The sequence below is a fragment of the Aedes aegypti genome, chromosome 1 (assembly GCF_002204515.2).
Source record: "Aedes aegypti strain LVP_AGWG chromosome 1, AaegL5.0 Primary Assembly, whole genome shotgun sequence".
Classification (NCBI taxonomy): Eukaryota; Metazoa; Arthropoda; class Insecta; order Diptera; family Culicidae; genus Aedes; species Aedes aegypti.
In genome coordinates, this window is record NC_035107.1 from 178,724,352 (window position 1) to 178,747,256 (window position 22,905).

The window sequence follows — 22,905 nt, forward strand, 5'->3', positions numbered from 1 at the left end:
TAAGTTACTTTTGATACACATTTTTAAATTAATCACAGATTTTACATAGAAAAAATGAAAGATTTCACAAAGAAAAAAACAATGTTCGTATAAATTTTCTTTTATTTTATACCAAACGTGTAATTGATTGGTTGAGGTATAACAATTATAATGTAGTCGTGAATAAAATGTTTAATTATTTTGCTTATTCATTTGTTTTCATGACGGTGGCAATAAATTTAGATCGAAATTGCCCCACAAGGATAGTCAAAATTGTTTTTTATTTTGTTTAGTGTTTAAGCTAAAATTAACAAAATATATTATCTAATCCTTCTGTACACTATTAAACACTGTAATTTATAGCATATACTTCGACATATTTCTACCGTGTGTGCGGTACAAGGAACGATTTTCAGTCTTGTTTGCGTACGATAAAACGAGTGATATGAATTTCAACTCTAACAAACCAGCCAAAATTGAAACAATCCACGCAAAAATCTTATGTTTTCTACTTAAGGTCAATGACCGGTGCAATTAAAATAATTTTAATCAATGCTACAGAAAATGAAAATGCGTTTATATGTCGATGTGTAGCAAATTTAACCACTGTTGCAAGTTGCCTTGTTTGACTATATTTAGCTCTAAAGATTTGAACAATAACACAGTTGATAAAGATCAACCAACGAAATTTGTGTGTTTTAGTTCTGTTGAGTGGAAACAATGAAACAATCAGCATGTTTGATAGATTTTTGTGTTTATTTTTTCATCCGTTTACCCGTATGACAACGTATAACCCATACTTTCCATCAGAGTTTCCTTAATCGCAGGCTGGAGAGCTTTCTGCATGTAAGTGGTCAGTAGTCCACGGACGCCCTTCGAAAACAGATTATCAATTTCATTAGAGTACGCCTCATCTAGAGCGTCGTTTGTTTCAACCGTTTGCCAACCAGCGCCATTACCAGCATAGGCGTTATAAGCAAACGGATTTCGATCAGTGAACACAGTTCTACTGTCTGCACTGAATGTAGATGGATCATCACTATCGGTATCCAAAAACGCCGCAGGTGAAAGGAATAATGAATCTCCATCGGTTAGTTTGAACACGTCCGCATCTGAGATCCCGTCGTCGTCATCCAAATTGAGTGATCTTTTGTGTTCCATATTACGTTGAAATTCATTTCCATAATCTTTACTGTAAAACGCGTCATAATTCGCTGCTGATGGCTGCTTTGCGAGGAAGTGTCTACGTTTGGAGTTGATTCGATACTTGATTCCAGTAGGACCCTCACAGCTATGAGCAAACACCGAAATGAAACCTGGCTCGGAGAAGTGAGAATCGGTTCTTACATTAGCTTGTCTGCTTCTTTCACCCAAACCACTTGGTAGAAGTGGAATGGTTCTAAACTCAATACCAGCTCGTCGCAATCTTAGGATCATATCACAGCGGCCTCCGATTGGGTGCATTATTATCCTTCCACTAATTTGTAGATCTGGGAATTCAAGCTTGGTGTCCAAGGTTCGATTTTGTTCTATAAAATGACATCGATCAACGACGACCCATTGGAGATTTTGTGGAATCCGAACTTTGAGATTTGCTACTTCTACTTGTGCTGTTGACGATAGTCCAGAAGGTGGAAAAAAAGATCCTCCACTGTTTGGATTTTTGTTGTGGTTATTATACTTATGTTTGTACTCTGACACAATTTGTTCAATATCTTCATCATAATTGTTGTAGGGCGATCGGTTGAATAATGACTGCTTTTGTGGGCCTGTTTCTGAAAAGTCGATTAAAGACTGAAGAGAAAAATAAAACATCATTTCAAGTTGTACCGGTGTAGAGAATTGTGTTCGGCTTACACTCGATCCTGATCGTTGTTGACTTCTACGTAGAGTAGTGTCTAGTGCAGACTCCAATCGGGCGGCACATTTTTGGTTATAAATATTTCGTGTGGATCTCGTTCTGCCTGAAAATGATAAAAATAAAACATTTGATATACTACACTACCTTGAGTACAATAATAATATAAATTTTCAAATTACAAATAAGATGCATTGTAGTTATAACGTACTAACGAAATAGTTCGTAGAATATATACTTGAAATTATCATGCTCCATACTTTATCACTCTGATTTCAATTAGGTACCGTCTCAGCAAGTGTTGGGAATATTGATATAAAATATTAATGTGGTGTTCCTTAAAGCTATCTGCAGCTATAATTAAAATAATAGATTCCTGGGGTAATTAGTTTATTTTCAATAAATCATTCAAAAAACCGTGAAAATAAGAACTTTTAAAATTATTACTTTTAATGTATAGTCACAGATAACTGGTGTTTATGCTAGAACAAAAATTTACTGAAAACCTGTGAAAATATACAATTTGAAACTTCTTGCAATCACTAGCACCGCCACACAACGAATTGCGTCAATCAGTGGTGAATATCAGTATCTTGAAATATTTCATATTCACCACTGACATCGTCATGGGAACTTAGCGATGACAGCAGCACCACGATGTTGCTACTTGTGTTACCATTCAAAATGACCTTTAATTATCTTACACAGTTTTACAGTCGGGCTTCAACGTCTGTTATCTGTGGTATAGTAGAAAATCACCCTCAGTGTATAAGTGCTGGTGATCGCCTATATTTAGGCAACAATGGCGCCTGCCACGTCAGAATGCAGATCAATGTGGGGAAGGGGGAGGAATTGAAGTTGCACTTATACTAGCCCACTGTAGACCGTGTAGTCCGACTGCATCTACGCCAGTTCATGCTGAAGTGTATGGGCTAGGGGAAAGGTATGGCACAGAGGTTTGCTGTTTGGTAAGCAGACTGCCTATGTATCAGGCGTGCTATATTTATACAAGAATGCGTAGGGAAACGGTTTCTTGTCCGCCTCTGGTTCTAGCGTTCGCTATGAACGAATAGTTTTGAGAGAGATAAAGTGAACGATAGAAGCAAGTGAAAGATACAACTACAAAGTACGAGCAAAGGGACGGGCCTGGTATTGAACCCATGACCTTCTGCTTATGAAGCAGAAGCAGTAGTCATTAGACCACCAACCCCGTCAATGAATACTATTTTGAAATTTCACATTAATATCCACCATATCAAATGTTCAATGCGTATCAATTCTAGTTTGTGTGACCCAATGTCCATAAGTTGTTAAACTGCCAATTTCCATATGTTTCGTATTCAAAGGAAAACAAACGAATTTTAATTGTTTATTCAGCATTTGTAAATACATTGCCCATGAACGTATTTTCATACATACCATTACATTTTAAGTCAAATTGTGAGAGTTGTTAAAAAATAAATCAGGACTTACGCATTTTGGCCCAATCTCAGCACCAACGACGGTACTTGTTGAATAAGAGAAGCATCTATAAAACTTTTTTTAGGTTAGGTTGAGCCACTACGTTCATAGCAATGCATATAATATTGGATATTTTTTCACTACTGGACTGCCAAGTGCGGCATCATATGTGCGAATAAAAGTGTGGGATTGCAGTGAATCATGTTGGTGTCTTCAGAACACTTATTATTTGGATTGTGAAGATTAATCCCGCTAATAACGCACTATTATTAGCGTTTTCGCACTTGTAAAAACTTCTGCAATAGAAATGGAAATACTAGAATTCCTTCAAAAACATGATAAAATTGGGAGTTTGGGTAAAATGGGAATGCTACGATCCGTGCGATCAATTTTAATGCCAATAGTTTCTTTCTTATACTTCTATCGCTTATAAAACACTATTTTAATAGTAATATATAATATGAACAATTCTACCAAATACTTGATTAAATGGTGAAATTGAGTCAATTGAGCATAACACTCGGTACGATCAGTTTTAATTCATATGCTCATTTTTCTTTGGTAGTTTCCACTTAGAAAACGTTATTTTGATAGCTTATAAACAGTTTCCCTGCATAAAACATGAGAGATGTCTCAAAAAGAAAAAAAAAAGACTGATAAAAATTTGGATAAAATGAGCATGGTACCGATCCATGCGGTCAGTTTTAATTCCTGTAATCACTTTGTCAGCTTTTAATCGTTTACAAAATGTCATTTCGATAGCTCATAAACAGATTCCCTGCTCATTATATAATATATCATATTATGAAACATAACGGTTCCGCTGGCCAATTGGGTAACACCAACAGTGCGCCGAGCATGACAGACGGAGTGGACTAACTCACGAGGAGGCTGCTTACGAAAAACGAAGGAAAGCGTTGATGCTTGGACGGACCTCAAATCAATGAAGGTTAGTCATACAAGGGTTTCCCATAACCTAGGGGGGACACTTTTTCACCGGGTCTGCGAAGTTTGCAGTACAAACGATACTGTTGAGCACGTAATTTGCGTATGCCCGCTGTACGAATATTCGAGACAAATGCACGGAATTCCAGGCAGCATCCGAAACGCCCTTCAAGACGACATATCCTCGATAGCATCATTGATATCCTTCGTCAAAGGCGCTGGATTATATTTTAAGATTTAAGATGATTATGAAACGAAGCCACACCTCAAATTTTCAAGAGCACAAGACTTGAGAACCAAACAGCACTCCGCGTTGAAAATTTATCCCATTGGTCGTCACCAGCAAGCAAGTAATTTGATTGATTTTCAACGCAAACTGATGTCAGATTTGTAGTATCGGTGCCAGATTTGATGATTTGTAAATCATAGTAGGTCGAGAATATATCGCTTTCTTGTTTGGATTACCATTCTACGAATAAGACGTGTTTTCTTTAAGTATTCCGATACAACATTTGGCGACGAAAGGATAAATTATTTAGTGCAAGCGAACGTTGTTTACTGTAGGGGAAGGGGTGGTAAAATGAACACCTTAAGGAAATCATCTTATTTCTGATAGAAAAACGAGGAATTATTATAGTTCAACCGCACAACATCAAAAACAGGGATGTAATCTATAGCAGCTACATGGATTCAGACTAAAATAGCTAAATTTTCACATATTTTCATCGCTATCAAAAAGCGATGCAAATGTTCATTTTACCTGCACTGTGTGGGTAAAATGAACAGCGGTTGGTGGTAAAATGAACACCATGCAAAAAATATTTCTGAAAATTTTCATTGCTCCACCAAAAATACATCCAATAATGATTGTAACCCATTCAAAAAGAATTCTTAAGGTATCAGATTTGACATCATATCATAACGATATTCACCTCACTGAAAAACCTCAAGTCTTCCGACCTAAAAGTTACGTCAGTTCTAATTTTCAAACGTGGTTTTCTAAAATCATAGTTTTTGTTGATATTTTCACTTCAATTGACCTCCGTATCAACTCAAACACTAAGATTTATGCTCTAAATCGTCCATGCGTGATAAAAATTCATCGAAATTTGTTTTTTCTCCGTAAAAGGCACGGTGTTCATTTTACCACCCCTGTTCATTTTACCACCCTGTTCATTTTACCACCACTTCCCCTAATTTATAATGAGTGAATTTGGTGCTGTTGCTTTCAAGTGTAGTGACTTTCGCGTGATAAAGGCTTCATTGCTGCAAGTGTGGGCGGAAAAAGGTAGGTGCCAGTATGACATTATGTCGGTCACCATAGCAACATAGTGTACATGATAACTAGTGGAAGTATAGAGTTCTCGGCAAATTATGCCAACATGTTGTGTTTGTGTTGTATTCAAATTGATAATCTACGGAATGGGGAGATTATTGCCGGCTCCAGTGATCTTAATAGTATAAGATATGTAGAAGTTTATTTGAATCGCAAACTGTTGCTTATTGAACAGAATTCAGGTGATCGTTCTCAATGTTTTCTTTGGCGGAACACTTATACTATGAGTTTAGTGCTAAATCACCGGAAACAAGTTTGTCAGACACACGGTAAATATGGTGCTTTACTGATTCTGAAAAAAATATTCATCATTTTGTACTTATGAACTGTAAAGCGTTAGATTTGAACTCTACAAGTAAATTCTCGCATGGATCGTGCCCATAAGAGATGTCAAAGTGCAAAATTTCATAAGCATTCTATTGGTAACATGAGAATTCATCAACATTATATTTATTAGTATCTTAGTATTTATTCTATGTATTTTTTTGAAGATCTCAGATTGGTAACAATTGAATTGGCGTTATAATGTAAATGAAATCTCTGAACTTCCATGAGGATTTATTGCTGGAAATATGTTCGGTTATTATTGCATTTTTATAAAATATATTGTGAAGTTTATTTGTTGTGATAAGGTTGAAAAGCTAAATGGAATGATTAGCTAGGAATAACAAAATACTAAATGGAAGATAGTGCAGATAGTGACTCGTGTTTATGCCTCTTTACATGGGCGACTATTATGTCAATGATTATTCTACCAATGTTCTCAATTTCTCATGACACATGCATGAGTTTAGGGTTGAAATTCAGTTTATTGGTACCACTTTCTTTTATTGCTTTTGGAAGCCGTGCTAAAATAGCGGATGTTGATTCTTATGACGCGTTGTTGCATTAAACAGGAAATCAATTGTCAATTACGTAAGCAGGAGTATAACATTGTATGTACATGAAATGCGTATATGGACTTGACACCTAATTAAAAAAATGTTGCAATGCAACTGTGTGCAAATGATAAGGAAAGTGTTTCGAAAAAAAAAAAATGGAATTGGAATTATATGCACATGTGAAACAACTGTCTGCCAAATAAAAATAGATAAACTTTTGAATTGCAAATTAAAGGCAACGTTGTGCCAAATCGAAAAAAAATGAACTGCAACTGTGTGCAAACGGCGGGCAACTGTGGGCCAAATTAAAGTAATGGAACTGCAACTGCGTGCAAATCGAGGGCAACTGTGCGCCATATTAAAAACAAATGGAATTGCAACTGTGTGCAAATGGAGGGCAGCTGTGTACCAAATTAATGTAATTGAACTGCAACTGTGTGCAAAAGGAGGGCAACTGTGTGCCAAATTAAAAAAAAAGGGAATTGCAACTGTGTTTGCACACTGTGTTTGAGGGCAACTGTGTGCCAGATCGACAAAATGGAATTGCAAACGTCTGCAAATGAAGAGCAACTGCCAAATTTAAAATAAAAAATAGAATTGCCACTGTGTATAAATGGACGGCAACTGTGTGCCAAATTAAAGTAATTGAACTGCAACTGTGTGCAAATGGAAGGCAACTGTGTTCCAAATAAAAAAAATGGAATTGCAACTATGTGCAACTGTGTGCCAGATCGAAAAAAAATAGAATTGCAAACGTGTACAAATGAAGAGCAACTGTTTGCAAATTAAGTGGCATCTGTATGCAATGGAAGGGCAACTGTGTGCCAGTATGAAAAATAATAAGGTTTTGCAACTGTGTGTAAATGACAAGGCAACTGAGTAAGAGATTGAAATATAAGCAGAGGAATTGCAACTGTGTGCAAATAAAAGGGAACTGGAAACTAGAATATATAAGAAAGGGAAAGCAATGTGCTGCGAAATTGAAATTTTGTGCAGATTACAAGACAACTGTGTGTCAGAATTATTACATAGTGTAGTATTTGTGAGTTAGATAAATTATATACTAGAATATTAAAACTTTGTGCAAATGGAAAAGCAATTAAGCACTACTCCAAAATATGAGCTGAGGTACTGTAACTTTATCAGATTTCAATATGAACTGTGATCTTGTAACTGTGTGCAAACAGGAAAGTTATCAGTATTGTCTTACATACCATATATGCTGCGGTATTGTAACTATGAGCAAAGGAAAACTACTGTTTGGCTGATCATAAAATAAACTGGTATTTAAAGGTGCGTAAGGCCATGCGGAAACGGAAGCTTTTAAAAGCTGTGGTTTGGACCTTATAATATGTGTACCGTTATAATGATATCTAAATAAAGAGGTTACTATAGTCTTTTTAATTTTGTTAGTTGTAAATTGAGGATTCTGTAAAAATTGTAACATAATTGTATTTAATTGCGTGGAAATTTAACTATAACGTACGTGTGGGTACGTGTATATTACATAGTTGTGGAAATGAAAATAAACTCCAAATAATTACCAAACGCACATAAAAGCAAATTGTGTGAAGCTGTAGTATTATAAAAAAAAATGGTAAGATAATTGAGTCATAAACAGTCTGTTAAGTTTATTATGCATAAAAGGTTGATAATCAATAGCTATCTTAAAACTTATGTATTGTAAAGACCTAGAAACAATAACATATGTGTAAACTACGTGCAAAGTATGGCACAGCAATATTACAACCATTAGTAAACCGTTGTGGATATGTTTTGTTTCAAATAGTAATTTACCTATCTTCTTGAGCTTGAGCTTGAGCTTGATTGGCCGCCCGTGGATGCACTCCGGTATCGCCAGATCAGCTGCACTTACACAAGGAACCAACCGAATGACTGCTTGGGACTAACAGGCATCCTCATTGTATAAGTGCTGGTGATCTTCTATTTTTAGGCAACAATGGCACCTGCCACGTCAGAATGCAGACCAATGAGGGGAAGGGGGAGGAATTGATGATGCATTGAACTGGCTCCCACGTAGACCGTATATTCCACTGCATCCACGTCAGTTCATGCGGGAGTGTATGGATTGGGGGAAAGGCATGGCAGAGAGGTTTGCTTTTGTGGTTAGCAGACTGCCTATGTATCAGGCGTAAGAAAGGCGTGCGCGTGGAAGTAGGAAGCGTTAGGGAAACGGTTTCTTGTCCGTCTCTGATTCTAGCGTTTGCTATGAACGAATAGTTTGAGTGTGATATATTTAGAATGGAAGATAGAAGCAAGTGAGAGATATACAAAGTACGAGGAAAGGGACGGGCCTGGGATTGAACCCATGACCTTCTGCATATGAAGCAGAAGTGGTAGCCATCAGACCACCAACCCCGTCAGTAATTTACCTATCTTCTACATGAACAAAATTGGGATGGTATTTGTGAATCAGGATTTTGCTGAATGATAGGTCAACGGATAAAAAAAAAATCATCAAATTCTCGATACATGGCTGCGACGCATTCGTGTGAAGAAAAAGATTTGAAAAGTCTTCGGAATAAAACAACAGAGAAAAACTGATCGTTTTTTTTTTTTGTATGGGAGATTTTATGGCGTTCTTCAGCAACATACTTGATGGCTAGACGAAGTTTGCCGCGACTACTAGCTTTTACATTTTGGATACTATTAACTCTTAATAAATGTTGATATTACATAATGATTGTGGATTTTTGATGCACGCCACAGCTGAAAAAAAAAAAAACAAAATAAGAGAATGCACTTCTCGCGTTTAGTATCATACAGGCGTATCTACAGTGATCGATTTCTCTTCGTCGATTTTCTCTTTTGGTTAGTACATGAAATCCAATCGATTTTTCGAATCATTTTACGATGCAACATGATGAAAGACGATGAATACTTCCCACTGAACCAAAAATAGCAAGCAAAAACAGTTTCCCGGCCAAGTAATTAACTGAAGAGAAAATCGATGAAGAGAAATCGATCACTGCAGTTACGCCCTTATGATACTGAACGCGAGACTTTAATTAATGGTAAAATCAGTGATATATGCATATCTCGCGTTCAGTATCATAAGGGCGTAACTGCAGTGATCGATTTCTCTTCATCGATTTTCTCTTCAGTTAATTACTTGGCCGGGAAACTGTTTTTGCTTGCTATTTTTGGTTCAGTGGGAAGTATTCATCGTCTTTCATCATGTTGCATCGTAAAATGATTCGAAAATCGATTGGATTTCATGTACTAACCAAAAGAGAAAATCGACGAAGAGAAATCGATCACTGTAGATACGCCTGTATGAAACTAAACGCGAGATATTAATCTAATTGCACTAAGAGCGTATTAGATTCATTGATATTTTGTAAAAGCTAATAGCTGACAATCTAAGAAGAAAAAGGGCTTAGGTTTTACTCAATCATAAAAACTCTGAATAGCGATTAAGTAGTTTGCTTCAAATTACTTAACCGGTCAAAGTTGACTACAATAATAATAATAATCACATACTCGAAGGTATGGTACTTGTCAAATAGTACATAATTTTCATTTATTGTATTCATCGCTTGAAATTATATGATTGTAGCGATTGGTTTATATAAAAAAAGGATAGTTATTCTGACGTATTAGACGAAGTTAACTTGTTAGCTTAATTGTTAGCTATATTAAGTTAATTTGTTAGCTTCACGATAGCCTGATGTATTCGAAAGTTCGGAAAGTTGAAATAAGAATTTATAACATTTGTTTACTTGATTGATGATTTTGTTTTAAGGCTGGTTTGCTACTGACAAGAAAAGGAATCGCCTATCTCGATGCGTGGAAAATTTCTCCCCATGAATGGTCCAGAAAATCATTTTTTTCTGATCGCAGTACGTAGTTGAGAAGAAAAGTCATTTCAAATGGAGCTCTCTGTAGGAAATTTCTTGACCCATTCAGTCAAGGAATTTCTTTACTTTTCTTGAGCGAAACAGCATACATTTACAATACACATTTACAATACACGACGCGAGACTGGACACAACACTTATTGTTCTTACAAACATAAAAAGGAATTAAAATTTACCTTTTCCGTCGACCGGTTTCGGGCTCGATGTTGCCCATCTACAGGACGATGTCCAACCCGTCCCGATGGACATCGTCCTGTAGATGGGCAACATCGAGCCCGAAACCGGTCGACGGAAAAGGTAAATTTTAATTCCTTTTTATGTTTGTAAGAACAATAAGTGTTGTGTCCAGTCTCACGTCGTGTATTGTAAATGTACGATAGTTCTTACGTTAGCACAAACCAAGAATTATGAGCGAAACAGCATACTTAGCTTTAGACTTTACACGGACTTTTGGAAACATTTTACTAGTTTTTGATGTTTTCTAGACGGGCTTGAAATATGTCCCTTGTAGTTCAATACTCCTTGGCAACAAAAAAAAATCATTAGTGTACAATTTTAACATATGTAAGATGTTGTTAGTATCAGAATGAATCAAAGTTAAAAAAAAAAACACTTTTACTAACCGTCATTAAAAAGTTGTCCAAATAATGTATATGATAAACACTGTAGAATTAATTAATAATGCATTGTATTATGTAGATTACCTACAACAAAAATTAAAACCTAGCACCCTTTGTTTTTAAAAGTGTTAAGTGTCCATCCTGGTATGCGTAATTTTTTGAAGATATTATAGTATTTTCGATACATAAAAAACCAACTTCAGTTAAGAATTTAATAGAGAAAACATAGCAAATTTCAATATGCTTCACAATATGTGCTTTTATAAGTTGTCGTGAAAAAGGTACGCATGATTATATCATACATATACAAAAGACTAGAATACGCATAGTCTTGTGCACACCAATCCAATCTTTTATCAATAATAAAAGGGTTTTCGATACCAATGTTAGGTTTTGGGTGAAAATCACTGGGTAATTATTATCATCAAAAATTTAATAATTTTCCTTAGTGTTACCATGGGAAACATGATTATAACGGAATTGGAATGTGTGTAGGACATAAATAAAATGAAAAGAAAACAAAAACTAAATAAATGTAATGTGAGTAGTGGAAGCCAAATATAACCTCATTCAGGTCAATCTTCAAACTCTCGGAAGTATACCAGTGTATTTGTTAAATTATATATTATCTAAACTAATGGAATATTTCGTTTCAGGTATGAACCATCGGCTAAATGACTAAAAATGATAACTTATCAAGAAATTATAAGAGTGGATTACTTTATTTACAATAGGAGCTTGGAGTTGATAAGGATAATTGTCATTTCCACACATGGACCTCGTTATCTGCGTAATTTATTTTGTATTCACAAAACTTATAAGAAAAGGAGGAAATGTAGTATCGGTGCTAGATTTGATGATTTGTAAATCATAGTAGGTCGAGAATATATCGCTTTCTTGTTTGGATTACCATTCTACGAATAAGACGTGTTTTCTTTAAGTATTCCGATACAACAAGATTCTCCAGTCTTGTGCACTTGAAAATTCAAAGTTTGGCGTTTTATAATCACCTTAAGCTTTAGGCAACCGGATCTAACGCATTAGTTACCCCACTATGGTCTAATCCACCGGTGTACTAAATTTACTCGGTCTGAGAATTGTGACACTTGAGCGGGGCACGCTCCCGTTTGATTCCCACGTGATCCGGACCCGCTCTAGTGTCAAAATTCTTCGACCGAGTTGGTTTAGTACACCAGTGGATTAGACCATATGTTAGTTTGCTATGTTTAAGTTCCTCGGATTCTGTTTGTTCTAAATTTTAAACCATTTGTGATAGTTCCTTAGTTATCCTCATGTGTTGTCGTGTGATTTTGTTTTGAATCTTGAACGATAACTGGAAGCTTCTGCAGGATATTTGTCTGCTTTCAAAATAGGTACAATCTTGTCAGGAAAATATGCCAACTGAAAACATTTGTTAAATGCCGTTATACGCATAATTGTCCCATGTTCCTAAATATACAATCGAGAAAAATGCGTTTAAAGACTTCCCTTAACAAAAAACCAAGGTGGAGCAAACTGGTAATTAGGAGATGGCGGAAAATAGCAGAGAGTAGTCGTTCAAATAAGAGAATAGCCGTTCATATTTACAAAGTTCGTGTTATAATTTCATGCATTTTGGGATTGTTTTAAACTATCAACGAATCTTTCTATAGCAACTCGTAGTTATTCGTTTGTTGTGATTGTTCAAAATTGTTTTTTTTTCTTCTTTCCTATGCAATCCGGTTTATGGACAAAAGGTCGAAAGACAAAAGGTCGAAAGGACGAAAGGTCGAAAGATAAAAGGTCGAGAGGACAAAATGTCGCAATTGATTTGCTTGGTGGGAAATTTTTCCTTCTTTGAAATTTTTTTTCGACGAAGGGACAAAACTTCTTTTTTGTTCTTCGACCTTTTGTCCTTTCGACCTTTTGTCTTTCGACTTTCTGTCCTTTCGACCTTATGTCATAGATTCATGCAATCCATTTGCTAATTTTTATCTGTTACAGGTGATCGAGCAAATATTTCAGAAGGATCTCCGAGACATTAGGATTTACTTAACGGCGTAAATCCCCGCGTATATCGTGGTAATTGATTAACTCAAATCTTTCACGAAATCGCGTAAACTGTGAAGGAAACATTTCAAATTGTTGAAATTCGTCAGTTTTTCAATCTAGGAAGGCGTTGTTTATCCTTGTTTCGTTGTCATGATGAGAATAACAAACAAACTTTTTCCCAATTTAGGAAATGAGGTCAGCAAATCTTGAGATAAGATTCACGAGTAGGAATTTTGTTTGATAGGCAGTCTTAAGAGGTCTGAAATGCCTGAAGAACAGTCATGTACACTAAATCTTGTCAATAATTAGGAGGGTCTTTGTAGGAGGGGAGCAGATAGTGATGTAACTGACGACGGTGTTTGCGCTTCAAAAACGAGTAGTGTGTTTAATTCTTTATATCCTCAAATACCCCATTCTTGCAACCCAACTTAACACAATCCGAATCCAATTTTTAATAGAATTCGGTTCAAGTTTTTCTTCCATTCAATCACTTTAATGCTGTGCAACACAATTTTACAACTTAACGACACTTGATCTTGCGCAACCCATTTTTTCATCTCTTAAATGCAACTATCGCATTCATGATTTTCAGTAATTATTATTTAAAACAGCAGTCAAATCTGCAAAAAGCAACAAAATCCTTCCGTTTTTACATTTATTCCATTCCATTTTTCAAGTTCAAACAACAACAATCGTTGAAATGGCATAAGTTTGCTGCGGGTAACTAGATTATTGATCACTCTTTTGACATCGCACTGAGTCAGAAGAGAATTATTTCATTCGAAATATTTCATCGCTACAATTACGCAAAATCACACGTTACGCAGCTCAGCTTTAAGTGAATACCCCTATTGTGTTAAGAAATACATGTGTCTTAAGTCTTGTCCTGAATCCTTACAGAAACGGAATTATTAGCAAGCAGGAGTAGTTAGAGACTCGTTCTCGGGAAGTCCGTAATTTGTAAAGCGACTCCGGACCGGTTTCAAAAGCTTTATTTGATTGTGCAAATCTGTATCGACTTGTAGAAATCAGATTGATCGAAATGAAAAATACAACAAATCATTAAACTTTGACCAAATAGCTCATTTTAATGGCTTCATTAAAGTAGTTGGGAATATAGAGGACACTCAATTCGAGATTTATATTTATCGTTTTCTTCTGCTTCGTTCTTTAGTCGAACTAAACACTTTTTTCTACGGAATGTATATGTGTTTATGTGTGGATTATTTTTTTCATGCCCTGTGAACATTGTCCACAACTATAAGCCATTTTACGAGACGTTTCGGAACAGCTGATCGCCGAAACGGCGTCAATTGACAGGAGACCTGGGATTAAATCCAGCGTGGTTTTTAACAACGCCTCATCTTACCAAATAGGGGACATGGAGAAAATGACAAAAAAGAGATCCAAAAATGTTCGTTACTGCAACATTACACCTAGTTGTTGTATCAGCTACCTCTTTGTTACCCAAATTGCACATAAAAGGCACTTTTGTGATTAGAAATATTTTAATAATTTTTCTACATTTAAGTTTTCGCCTGTATGAAAAGCTACGCTAGAAATGCGCACAGTCATCAACCATCATCGTCGCGAAAACTGACGACGATGATTGAATTCTCCCAGGTCTCCTGTCATTTGACCAGCTTCGTAAAATGGCTCATTCCTTTTGCTCCAGGGTTCATTGAAACCTCTCCGTACGGAGCTTTGTTTTGAACTCGCCTGATATATTCTTTCGGTCAGCGGAAAAGATTCAATAACACAAAAGAATGAAGAAAGTTAACAATGGACCGATGCACGAGTTCACTCGTTGACGTTTTAGCGGGGCCGTGTTATTTATGTTACTGGGCCTTCAGAGTAACTAGAAAGAAAAAATAGAGATAAAGATGAGTATCACTTCCACTGTCACTGCCTTAAAATGGTGTTACTTTTTGAATATGCGGTGACGAACATTCTATGACCAAGTGAACTCATTTAACCGGTAGATAAGTGGTGATGGTAGACGTTCGCTCTTCCCCCTCTAATCGTTCGCAGCCTTCCAACTGTCCGCGGAAAAAATAGGAACATCGTTATCCAAGTATTTAAAACCAATATTCAAATACTGATATTCTGGAAGTGCTACAAAACCTAGGGTTGAATAAATTGTGGATGAGGTAGCAGCTCTTCTTGAATTTGTGATATGATTGGTTTGACACTTTGACAAAGACAACAACCAAACATATGAGCAAGCCATGATTTACACATTTGCTGGAAGTGTGCATTTAAATGCATTTGAATGCATTCAATTTTCTAGAAATATCAAATGCATCAGGAGTGATCCACCCCTTGGGTACAGTACTAAATTCGGTTTTCATTTATTTATAAGTATTCCACTAAACAACTCGAAGGTTTATTATTATTTTCAATTTCGATTTTTATTCCATTAATTATTTTTGAGAAAAAAATCTTACATAATTTTCAAGAATATAAACAAACATAGCAAAACCAAGATGGTTTGGTTGAGACAATTAGTTTTCACACATGTATGTTTACCCATTTTTCTATGACATAGACTAGCTCTTGAATTATAGCGATAAACGTCATCGTCATCTAATGCTTTGAATCTTAGAGAGAATATGAAGTATTTTTATATCTCGTACATTGTTTTCGATCCATTTATGAAAAAATCATATATTATCAAAGTTTTTTTTTTATTTTAATGTACATAAAAATAAACAAAATTATTTCTGGATTTTTGGGTCACCCTATTCCACGAAAGAGCACCCTAATGACGAAATAAAAAAATACGGGTCCAAAATTTTTCAAAAAGGCATGACTGGAACAATTAAAAAAAAAAAAATAAAAACATATTTTTGTTTTTGGGAAAATTGACCGCTTTGGGGACGGACCAGCACAATTGTGCTGGTCTGAATTTGACCCCAAAAAGTTCATAGATTGATAGAATAGCCAAAATAAAGAAAGTTTTGTTCTACGCGATGATGAGTTTATAAGGTAAATTTTGAAATGATCACTCAAATATGGTCCGTCCCGAAAGGGATATGGAGATCGTGTTTTCCTCTGCATCTGAGACGGTTGTTAATGGGGAGGATTGTTGGGTCACAGGATTCACTTTGATATGCGATTAGACCATGATAAACGATTATTTGTGAGATATAAACATACTTATGAATATAATATTTTCAATTGACATTAAAGTGATTATAAAACGAAGCCAAAATTCGAATTTTCAAATGCACAAGACTGGAGAATCTGACAACATTTCGCGTTGAAAATCAATCAAATTAAGGTACCCCGGGGCAAGTGGTACATAAAAAAACGATAGTTCAAACAAATTGTTCAATAAAATTTTCAAGTGTCAATATTTTTCAAATCAAACAACACAATCACATTTTGGCAATATATTTGTTGATGTGTGCATTAAATTGATCGAATAATCTCGAAATTGTGAAAACCTAAGAAGAAAGTTTTAGAATGAGCCATTAGACGTAGTTACCTCGCTAAACGGGGTAAGTGGGACACATCCAGTTTCATGCGTTAAACCACATCAGTAAGACAACAATTACAATAATAGGATTGATAAATCATAGATTTTAAATTTTGAGTACATTTTTGATGTACATATGGGATCATCCATAAATTACGTAACGCTTTAAGAAAAAAACGTTTATTTAATAGTATGTCACATTACACTTAATATTAACTGAACATTCCTCATTAAAAGTGTAAAGAAGAATTTAACATGCTCAAATCATATCATTCATAAGTTTTTAATTAAAAAGTAGCACATAATTGACGAAATTATAAATATGTTCTGTTATTATTGATATGTATGGCAGAAAACCACTTAATGGGATGGAATTGTTTTCCGTAACTACTAAATTTGGTAGAAATAGCAAATAAAGTTTAACTGAAATAGAAAAGTAATCGTTCTTATGATGCATTTCAAATTTCAACTCTGTCTTTGTTCATTTTTGAATTCGTATTCCAAAAATAAAAAAATAATAATATATAGAAGAATTACACTTTTTTTCTCCCTTTTATGCAATTACGTAGTTTGAGATTGATCTTTTTTGATAAAAATTATTTGTTTGAATGTTTTAGTGCTACTCTCTAGGAAAATGTTTGGAACGTGTCGGAAAAGTTTTGATTCTAGTTTTTGTTTTGATAGGTCCTACTTACCCCGGGTATAAAGATATTTGAGGTAAGTTATAGCATCAAAAATTTCATATGAAATGAAAACAAAATTCCGGTTTATCGTTAGCAGTTTGTAATAATACCTAAAGTTGTAGCTTACTGATGGTAATTGTATTTATAACACAATTATTTTTTGCGAGTCAATGCAAGACGTGAAACGTATCACAATTTAACATGCAAGTTGAAAATGGCGCTGAATTGACAATTGTTACAGAACCACATGGCAATAAAAATGACAATATTGTTTGTACTTAATACATTCCTTGTTATTGTATCTTCAACTTTCTAGAAGAACACTTCCATGGAAAACTGTTTCTAAGTGAGCTATGACAGAACGCCCCACTTACCCCGGATTCTCACTTGCCCCGAGGTACCTTACTTGCTTGCTGGTGGTAACCTGAGAGAGACTCGCGAAGAGGAAAAATATCAACGTCATATACAGCCCAGATTCCCCTCTCACGAAACGTCAAATGCAGCCCACCGTTTTTATGGCTGAAAAAGTGAAAAGTATTGTGTTCAAAGTAAATTGTTATTGAAACCCTCAGTCAGCGGAGCAGGTTTTTTCCAAAGTTGCTGATAAATCTAAGCAGAAGATTAATTATTTCTAATATCTGCTACGTTTGCTGGCATGAAATTTCACTCAAACGGCTATTTATGATTCGATGTGATGCAAACTCAATCATTTTTTGCTGAGAGGTTCATGTGAGGATTTGAACGGCTTGCGCATAATTGGTATAAACACCAAATGGAATAAGAAAAAAACTCAGCAATCACAGAAAAAGAAGACCGTCTTCGCGAGTCTCGTCTCAGGTGGTAACCAATGGGATAAATTTTCAACGCGGAGTGCTGTTTGGTTCTCGACTCTTGTGCTATTGAAAATTTGAGGTGTGGCTTCGTTGTATAATCACCTTAAAAAATTTCAAATATGAGAAAATAATGTCGTTACTTGAAGTGACGAACCATTCAAAGTTTGTTGAACAAATAGCTAAAAGCAACATTCCTACAGCTGTTAGGATATTTGACTCAAATTGAAAAAATAAAAAACGATTGGCTGGACCATCACATAGTACAGTCGCCTCTCCACATCTCGATATCGAAGGGACCATGGAGATAGGGAGAGATCGAGACATAGAACATATTTTTAATGAATACTAGATTGAAAATCACTCCGTTACTAGGAAAACTGAAAACAAACAGACGTCATATCGTCTTTGCAATTTGTTTTGAATCCATAAAATCTAGTGTAGTAACCTTTGACAGTGGGCATATCGACATACGGAGAGAAAATCGGGAACGAAAATCACAAGTTTTTAAATTTACTATTCCAATCACGATTGAGCTACACTGAGAACAGCGTTGCAGTTGAAAATACTATATTAGAGGGTTTAATTAAATAGACAACGCCACTTGATTTGTGCAGACAAAATTTGCATTTATTCCAAATATTTTGTGCATTCAATTTTACCATGGTACCATTTCGACAGTAAAAATTACTATACCATGGTTAAAAACTTGCAGCAAGTCAGAATCAAACCGAGGGTCTTGCGATTGTCAAGCGCGAAAGCTTACCGCTCGGCTATCGATGCGGTTGGATTGCGAAGGACCAAAACGCAAATAAAAAGCGTTCTCGATAGCTCAATCGTGATTGGAATAGTAAATTTAAAAACTTGTTCATGGTTCTCATTACTTCAACGCTTGTTTCAGTGTATCAAGAACGCATTTTATTTGCGTTTTGGTCCCTCTCAATCCAACCGCATCGATAGCCGAGCGGTAAGCGTTCGCGCGGGACAAGATCCTCGGTTCGATTCTGGCTTGCTGCAAGTTTTTAACCATGGTATAGTATTTTTTACTGTCGAAATGGTACCATGGTAAAATTGAATGCACAAAATATTTGAAATAAATGCAAATTTAGTCTGCACAAATCAAGTGGCGATGTGTATTTAATTTAACCCTCTAATATAGTATTTTCAACTGCAACGCTGTTCTCAGTGTAGGGAGAGATATCGAGATGTAGAACATCGAGATCTGGAGAGTCGACTGTATTCCTATGCCGACAATTACAGTGGCGAACCATTCGAAGTCTTTTGAATAAAATGAACGTTTTGCAAGTCTACACTTCTAGCACAGACAAACAGACCGAACCATTCAAAGCTTTTTTTTATAAAAATAAAGGTAAGGGGGTTTATGCCGACACTTACTGTGACAAACCATTCATAGTTTGTTGAAAAATCATATTTATGTAACGATTATATGTGCGTCATACATATTTCACAGATTTAAAAAAAACATGAAACGAGCTCTCCAATTGATCCTTCATCCTTGATTGAGCAGCCACAATCCACTTTCAGTTTCACTCGTGTGCTCGGCCATATAAAAGCACTTTGAAAAAAAGGGCGCGTGACCCGAGGAAAAACAAACTAAAATTACTTGGGCTTTCTCCATGCACTCTAAAGAAAGCGCAACCCGAGAAAAAAATTGACGACTTCTCGGGCTTTCTCGACGCACTGTCCGGACTTTCTCGACGCTCTGCTCGGCAGAAAGGAACGTGTCACCAAGAGGGAAAAAACTGACGACTTTTCGGGCGTGCTCGACGCACTGCCCGGCAGAAAAGCTTATGTATGCCCTCACAATTTGCGCTTACAAACTTTTTGGTATCTTCCTTCACTGGATAGACGTCCTTAGCGTGGTGATGCATTTAGCATCCATGCGGCAATTTTTGTACCATGACCCCACTTTTGGCACCGACGGCACTGAGGTGGGTTCTGGTAATTTCCTCCAGGTTTCTCGAAATGTTCCAATGTCACACGGACATCGAACATAAGTCTAGCTTTTTCTAGAGCTTCAATATTGTTTAGATCTTTTTTTGTTAAAGTAAACTAAATAATATTCTCGAGAAAGCCCTTTCCGAAGAATTCCAGATTGGGTTCTCTTTTTCATAATGATTACTTGAACTGGGGAAAATCCAAGTAAATCATTTATCCCATTTTTGATCTCTTCAGGTGACTTATAGTCACTTGAGAGACCCTTTAAGAAGACTTTGAACAAATGTTCAGTTTTGCCGTCATAAGTAAAAAATGTGTATTTCTTCTCTTCATGATGTTTGAGAAGAAGTTCGCGATCTTTAAGAGTTTCCGGCAAAACGCGATAGTCTCCTTACTTTGCGATTGGGAAGTAGACCTTGATTCCCCTAATGGAGTTCAAGATCTCCTGCCGATGTCCCCCAAATTCGGAACAACTGACCACGATAGGCGGCACTCTTTGCTTCCTCACTTGAATCAAAGAGCCTGGGCTAAAGACTGCTTCGATTTGGTGTTCGGAAAAAGTTGTCTAGAGCAATCATTTTGATACAATTATCAACATTAGGGGAAGGGGTGGTAAAATGAACACCTTAAGAAAATCATCTTGTTTCTAATAGAAAAGAGGAATTTGAATGGTACTATCGCACAACATCAAACATAGGGATGTTATCTAAAGTAGTGAGAGGAATTCAGACTAAAATAGTTAAATTTTCACATATTTTTATCGCTAGCAAAAAACGATGAAAATGTTCATTTTACTTGCACTATGTGGGTAAAATGAACAGCTAGTGGTGGTAAAATGAACATCATGCGAAAAACGTGAGCAAAATACATATTTTTGTAAATTTTCGATGCATTCCCGAAAATATATCCATAAATGATTGTAACCCATTCAAAAATAAATTTAAAGGTATCAGATTTGACATCATATCATAACGATATTCACCTCACTGAAAAACCTCAAGACCTCCGTGCTAAAAGTTACGTCAGCTCGTGTTTTAAATCGTGGTTTTCTAAAATCGTAGTTCTCGTTAATATATTCACTTCAATCGACCCCCGTATTAACTCGATTTCTTCCATTCTTGCCACGTTTAGTGACAGTTTTAAATCCCACTTTTTGGAAGGAAGTTGTGAATTCAGAGATTCACCCTTCCTTTTGTGTGTAGTTGCAACCAATAAACGAGAGAAGACGAGACCTCCTAAGAGGTTTTTTTCCCAAGAAAGTGTCCAAGAAGGATTACCACCGCTAGCTTTCGCCAACGGGTCCAACGAAAAATCGAAGGCACGGGTCCAAACAAGGATCGTAAAGGGATCAATAGGAGAAAAAATAGTACTGAAAAGTACTGTTTTAGTAGCACTGAAAAGTACCGTTTTAAATTTTAGCACTAAAAAGTACTGTTTTTGTAGCACTAGTTTTATTGCTTTAGGTAGTTTTTAGAAAAAAAACTTCCAAGAGCAGAGAGAATTAGTGTACGCACAGCACGAAGGTACGATGCGCACTGAATTAAGGTGATTTGTCCCGAATCCCGGATCAATCAAAATGGACACTCTAGCACCGATATATGATCACTGAAGAAGATTATTGCTGTTCTCAGACGTTTATCAAATTATTTTATATGCATCTGCATCTCCATTGATTTCGATGAATCGCTGATTATCAACCATAGATATAAGCAGTCAGTCTAAGCTAGGGCAAGCTAGCTTTTTTTTTTAAATCCCCAATCTAGTACGATTCTTAGCATTCAAGAGTGTTGTACTTTGTTAAAGTTTCCACAGTCACTTTTTCAGTTGATGCACAAAATGTTTATTAGATTAACCTTACTTCAATACGTTTTAGACTATGCTTGTAGGTTGTGTATTATATATTACTGAATTATTCATGGTATATTTCTTTATTATTAATTGGTGTTTCAATTGAGATGCTTGTAAATTCACACTTTTCCTTGTAATTAACTTGAAAAAAAAAACATTTCGAAGCGTGCCTCACCTACGACTAAATCCGATGATGTATAATACAACAGCAAAATCACAATCCATACGTTCATCTTTTCCATGAGTCCATAGGTCATGAACATTCAGCAGAAATGTTCTCTGGTAGTATAAGACACATTTGGGCGTATTGTAAGCTATCAGATTTGTTAAAATTGTTCCTGGAACTTCATCAAACCACGATAAAGTCTCACGCGATTCACGTAAACCATGCGCGAAAACGACGTTACCACTTCCCGAACGCAACTCGCAAGTATTAGAAACAAGTTCTACCTCCGATTCCTTCCGATGTCTGCGACTAACTGATGTTCAGGGAATCGCTTTTGGGAGGCTCTGACCCAGGTCTAAGCATGGTAGATAATGCAGTGCGGTGCCTCTTAGTAGTGCAACAAGTCCATTAAACCAACCGCAAATGGTAGCAAACTAGTAGTGGAAACGAACGAACGGGTATCGCTGAATGGAACCCACCTCTCCCATTGCTTTGCAGCAATGTCGGACAAAAATGTTCGTCACAAACACTCTAATGAGAGCGCATTTTAATGCTTTTTTCGAATTGAATGAGTGACTCCAGCCAAAACCATACGGTAGTTGCTTGGTATACAACGACAACAGTGCAGGTTAAAAGTATCAATACCCATGTCAGTAGCTTGATATTCAAAATACACGCTGCAGTCTTTTCGAAAATTCGAAAAATTAACGGATAACTAGGGGGACTGGGGGCATAATGAACACACGGGGCGAAATGGACATCTCCTTAATATCTGAGTATATGCAAACTTCATCAAAAGTTCATACATTACATGAAATTTGTATTTATTTTTATTATTAACGACACTTTACACCGTTTGGTGCATTCGTGTCGGAGATAAGATTATTTGTAATACCGTCGTTGGGGGTGACAATGGGTCAGAAAAGGATATGTACGATTTATTTAT

General features: G+C 36.1%; 1 protein-coding gene across 1 annotated transcript; it reads right to left on the bottom strand.

Moving 5' to 3' along the window:
* Window positions 1–714: 714 nt before the first annotated feature.
* Window positions 715–22,355, bottom strand: LOC5573865. Its single transcript, XM_021854391.1, has 3 exons — window positions 21,969–22,355; window positions 1,837–1,943; window positions 715–1,773 (listed from the first exon to the last, which is right to left on the bottom strand). Exons 1-3 carry the CDS (start codon window positions 22,054–22,056, stop codon window positions 751–753), a joined length of 1,218 nt encoding a protein of 405 aa, XP_021710083.1. The 5' UTR covers window positions 22,057–22,355; the 3' UTR covers window positions 715–750.
* Window positions 22,356–22,905: the final 550 nt, after the last annotated feature.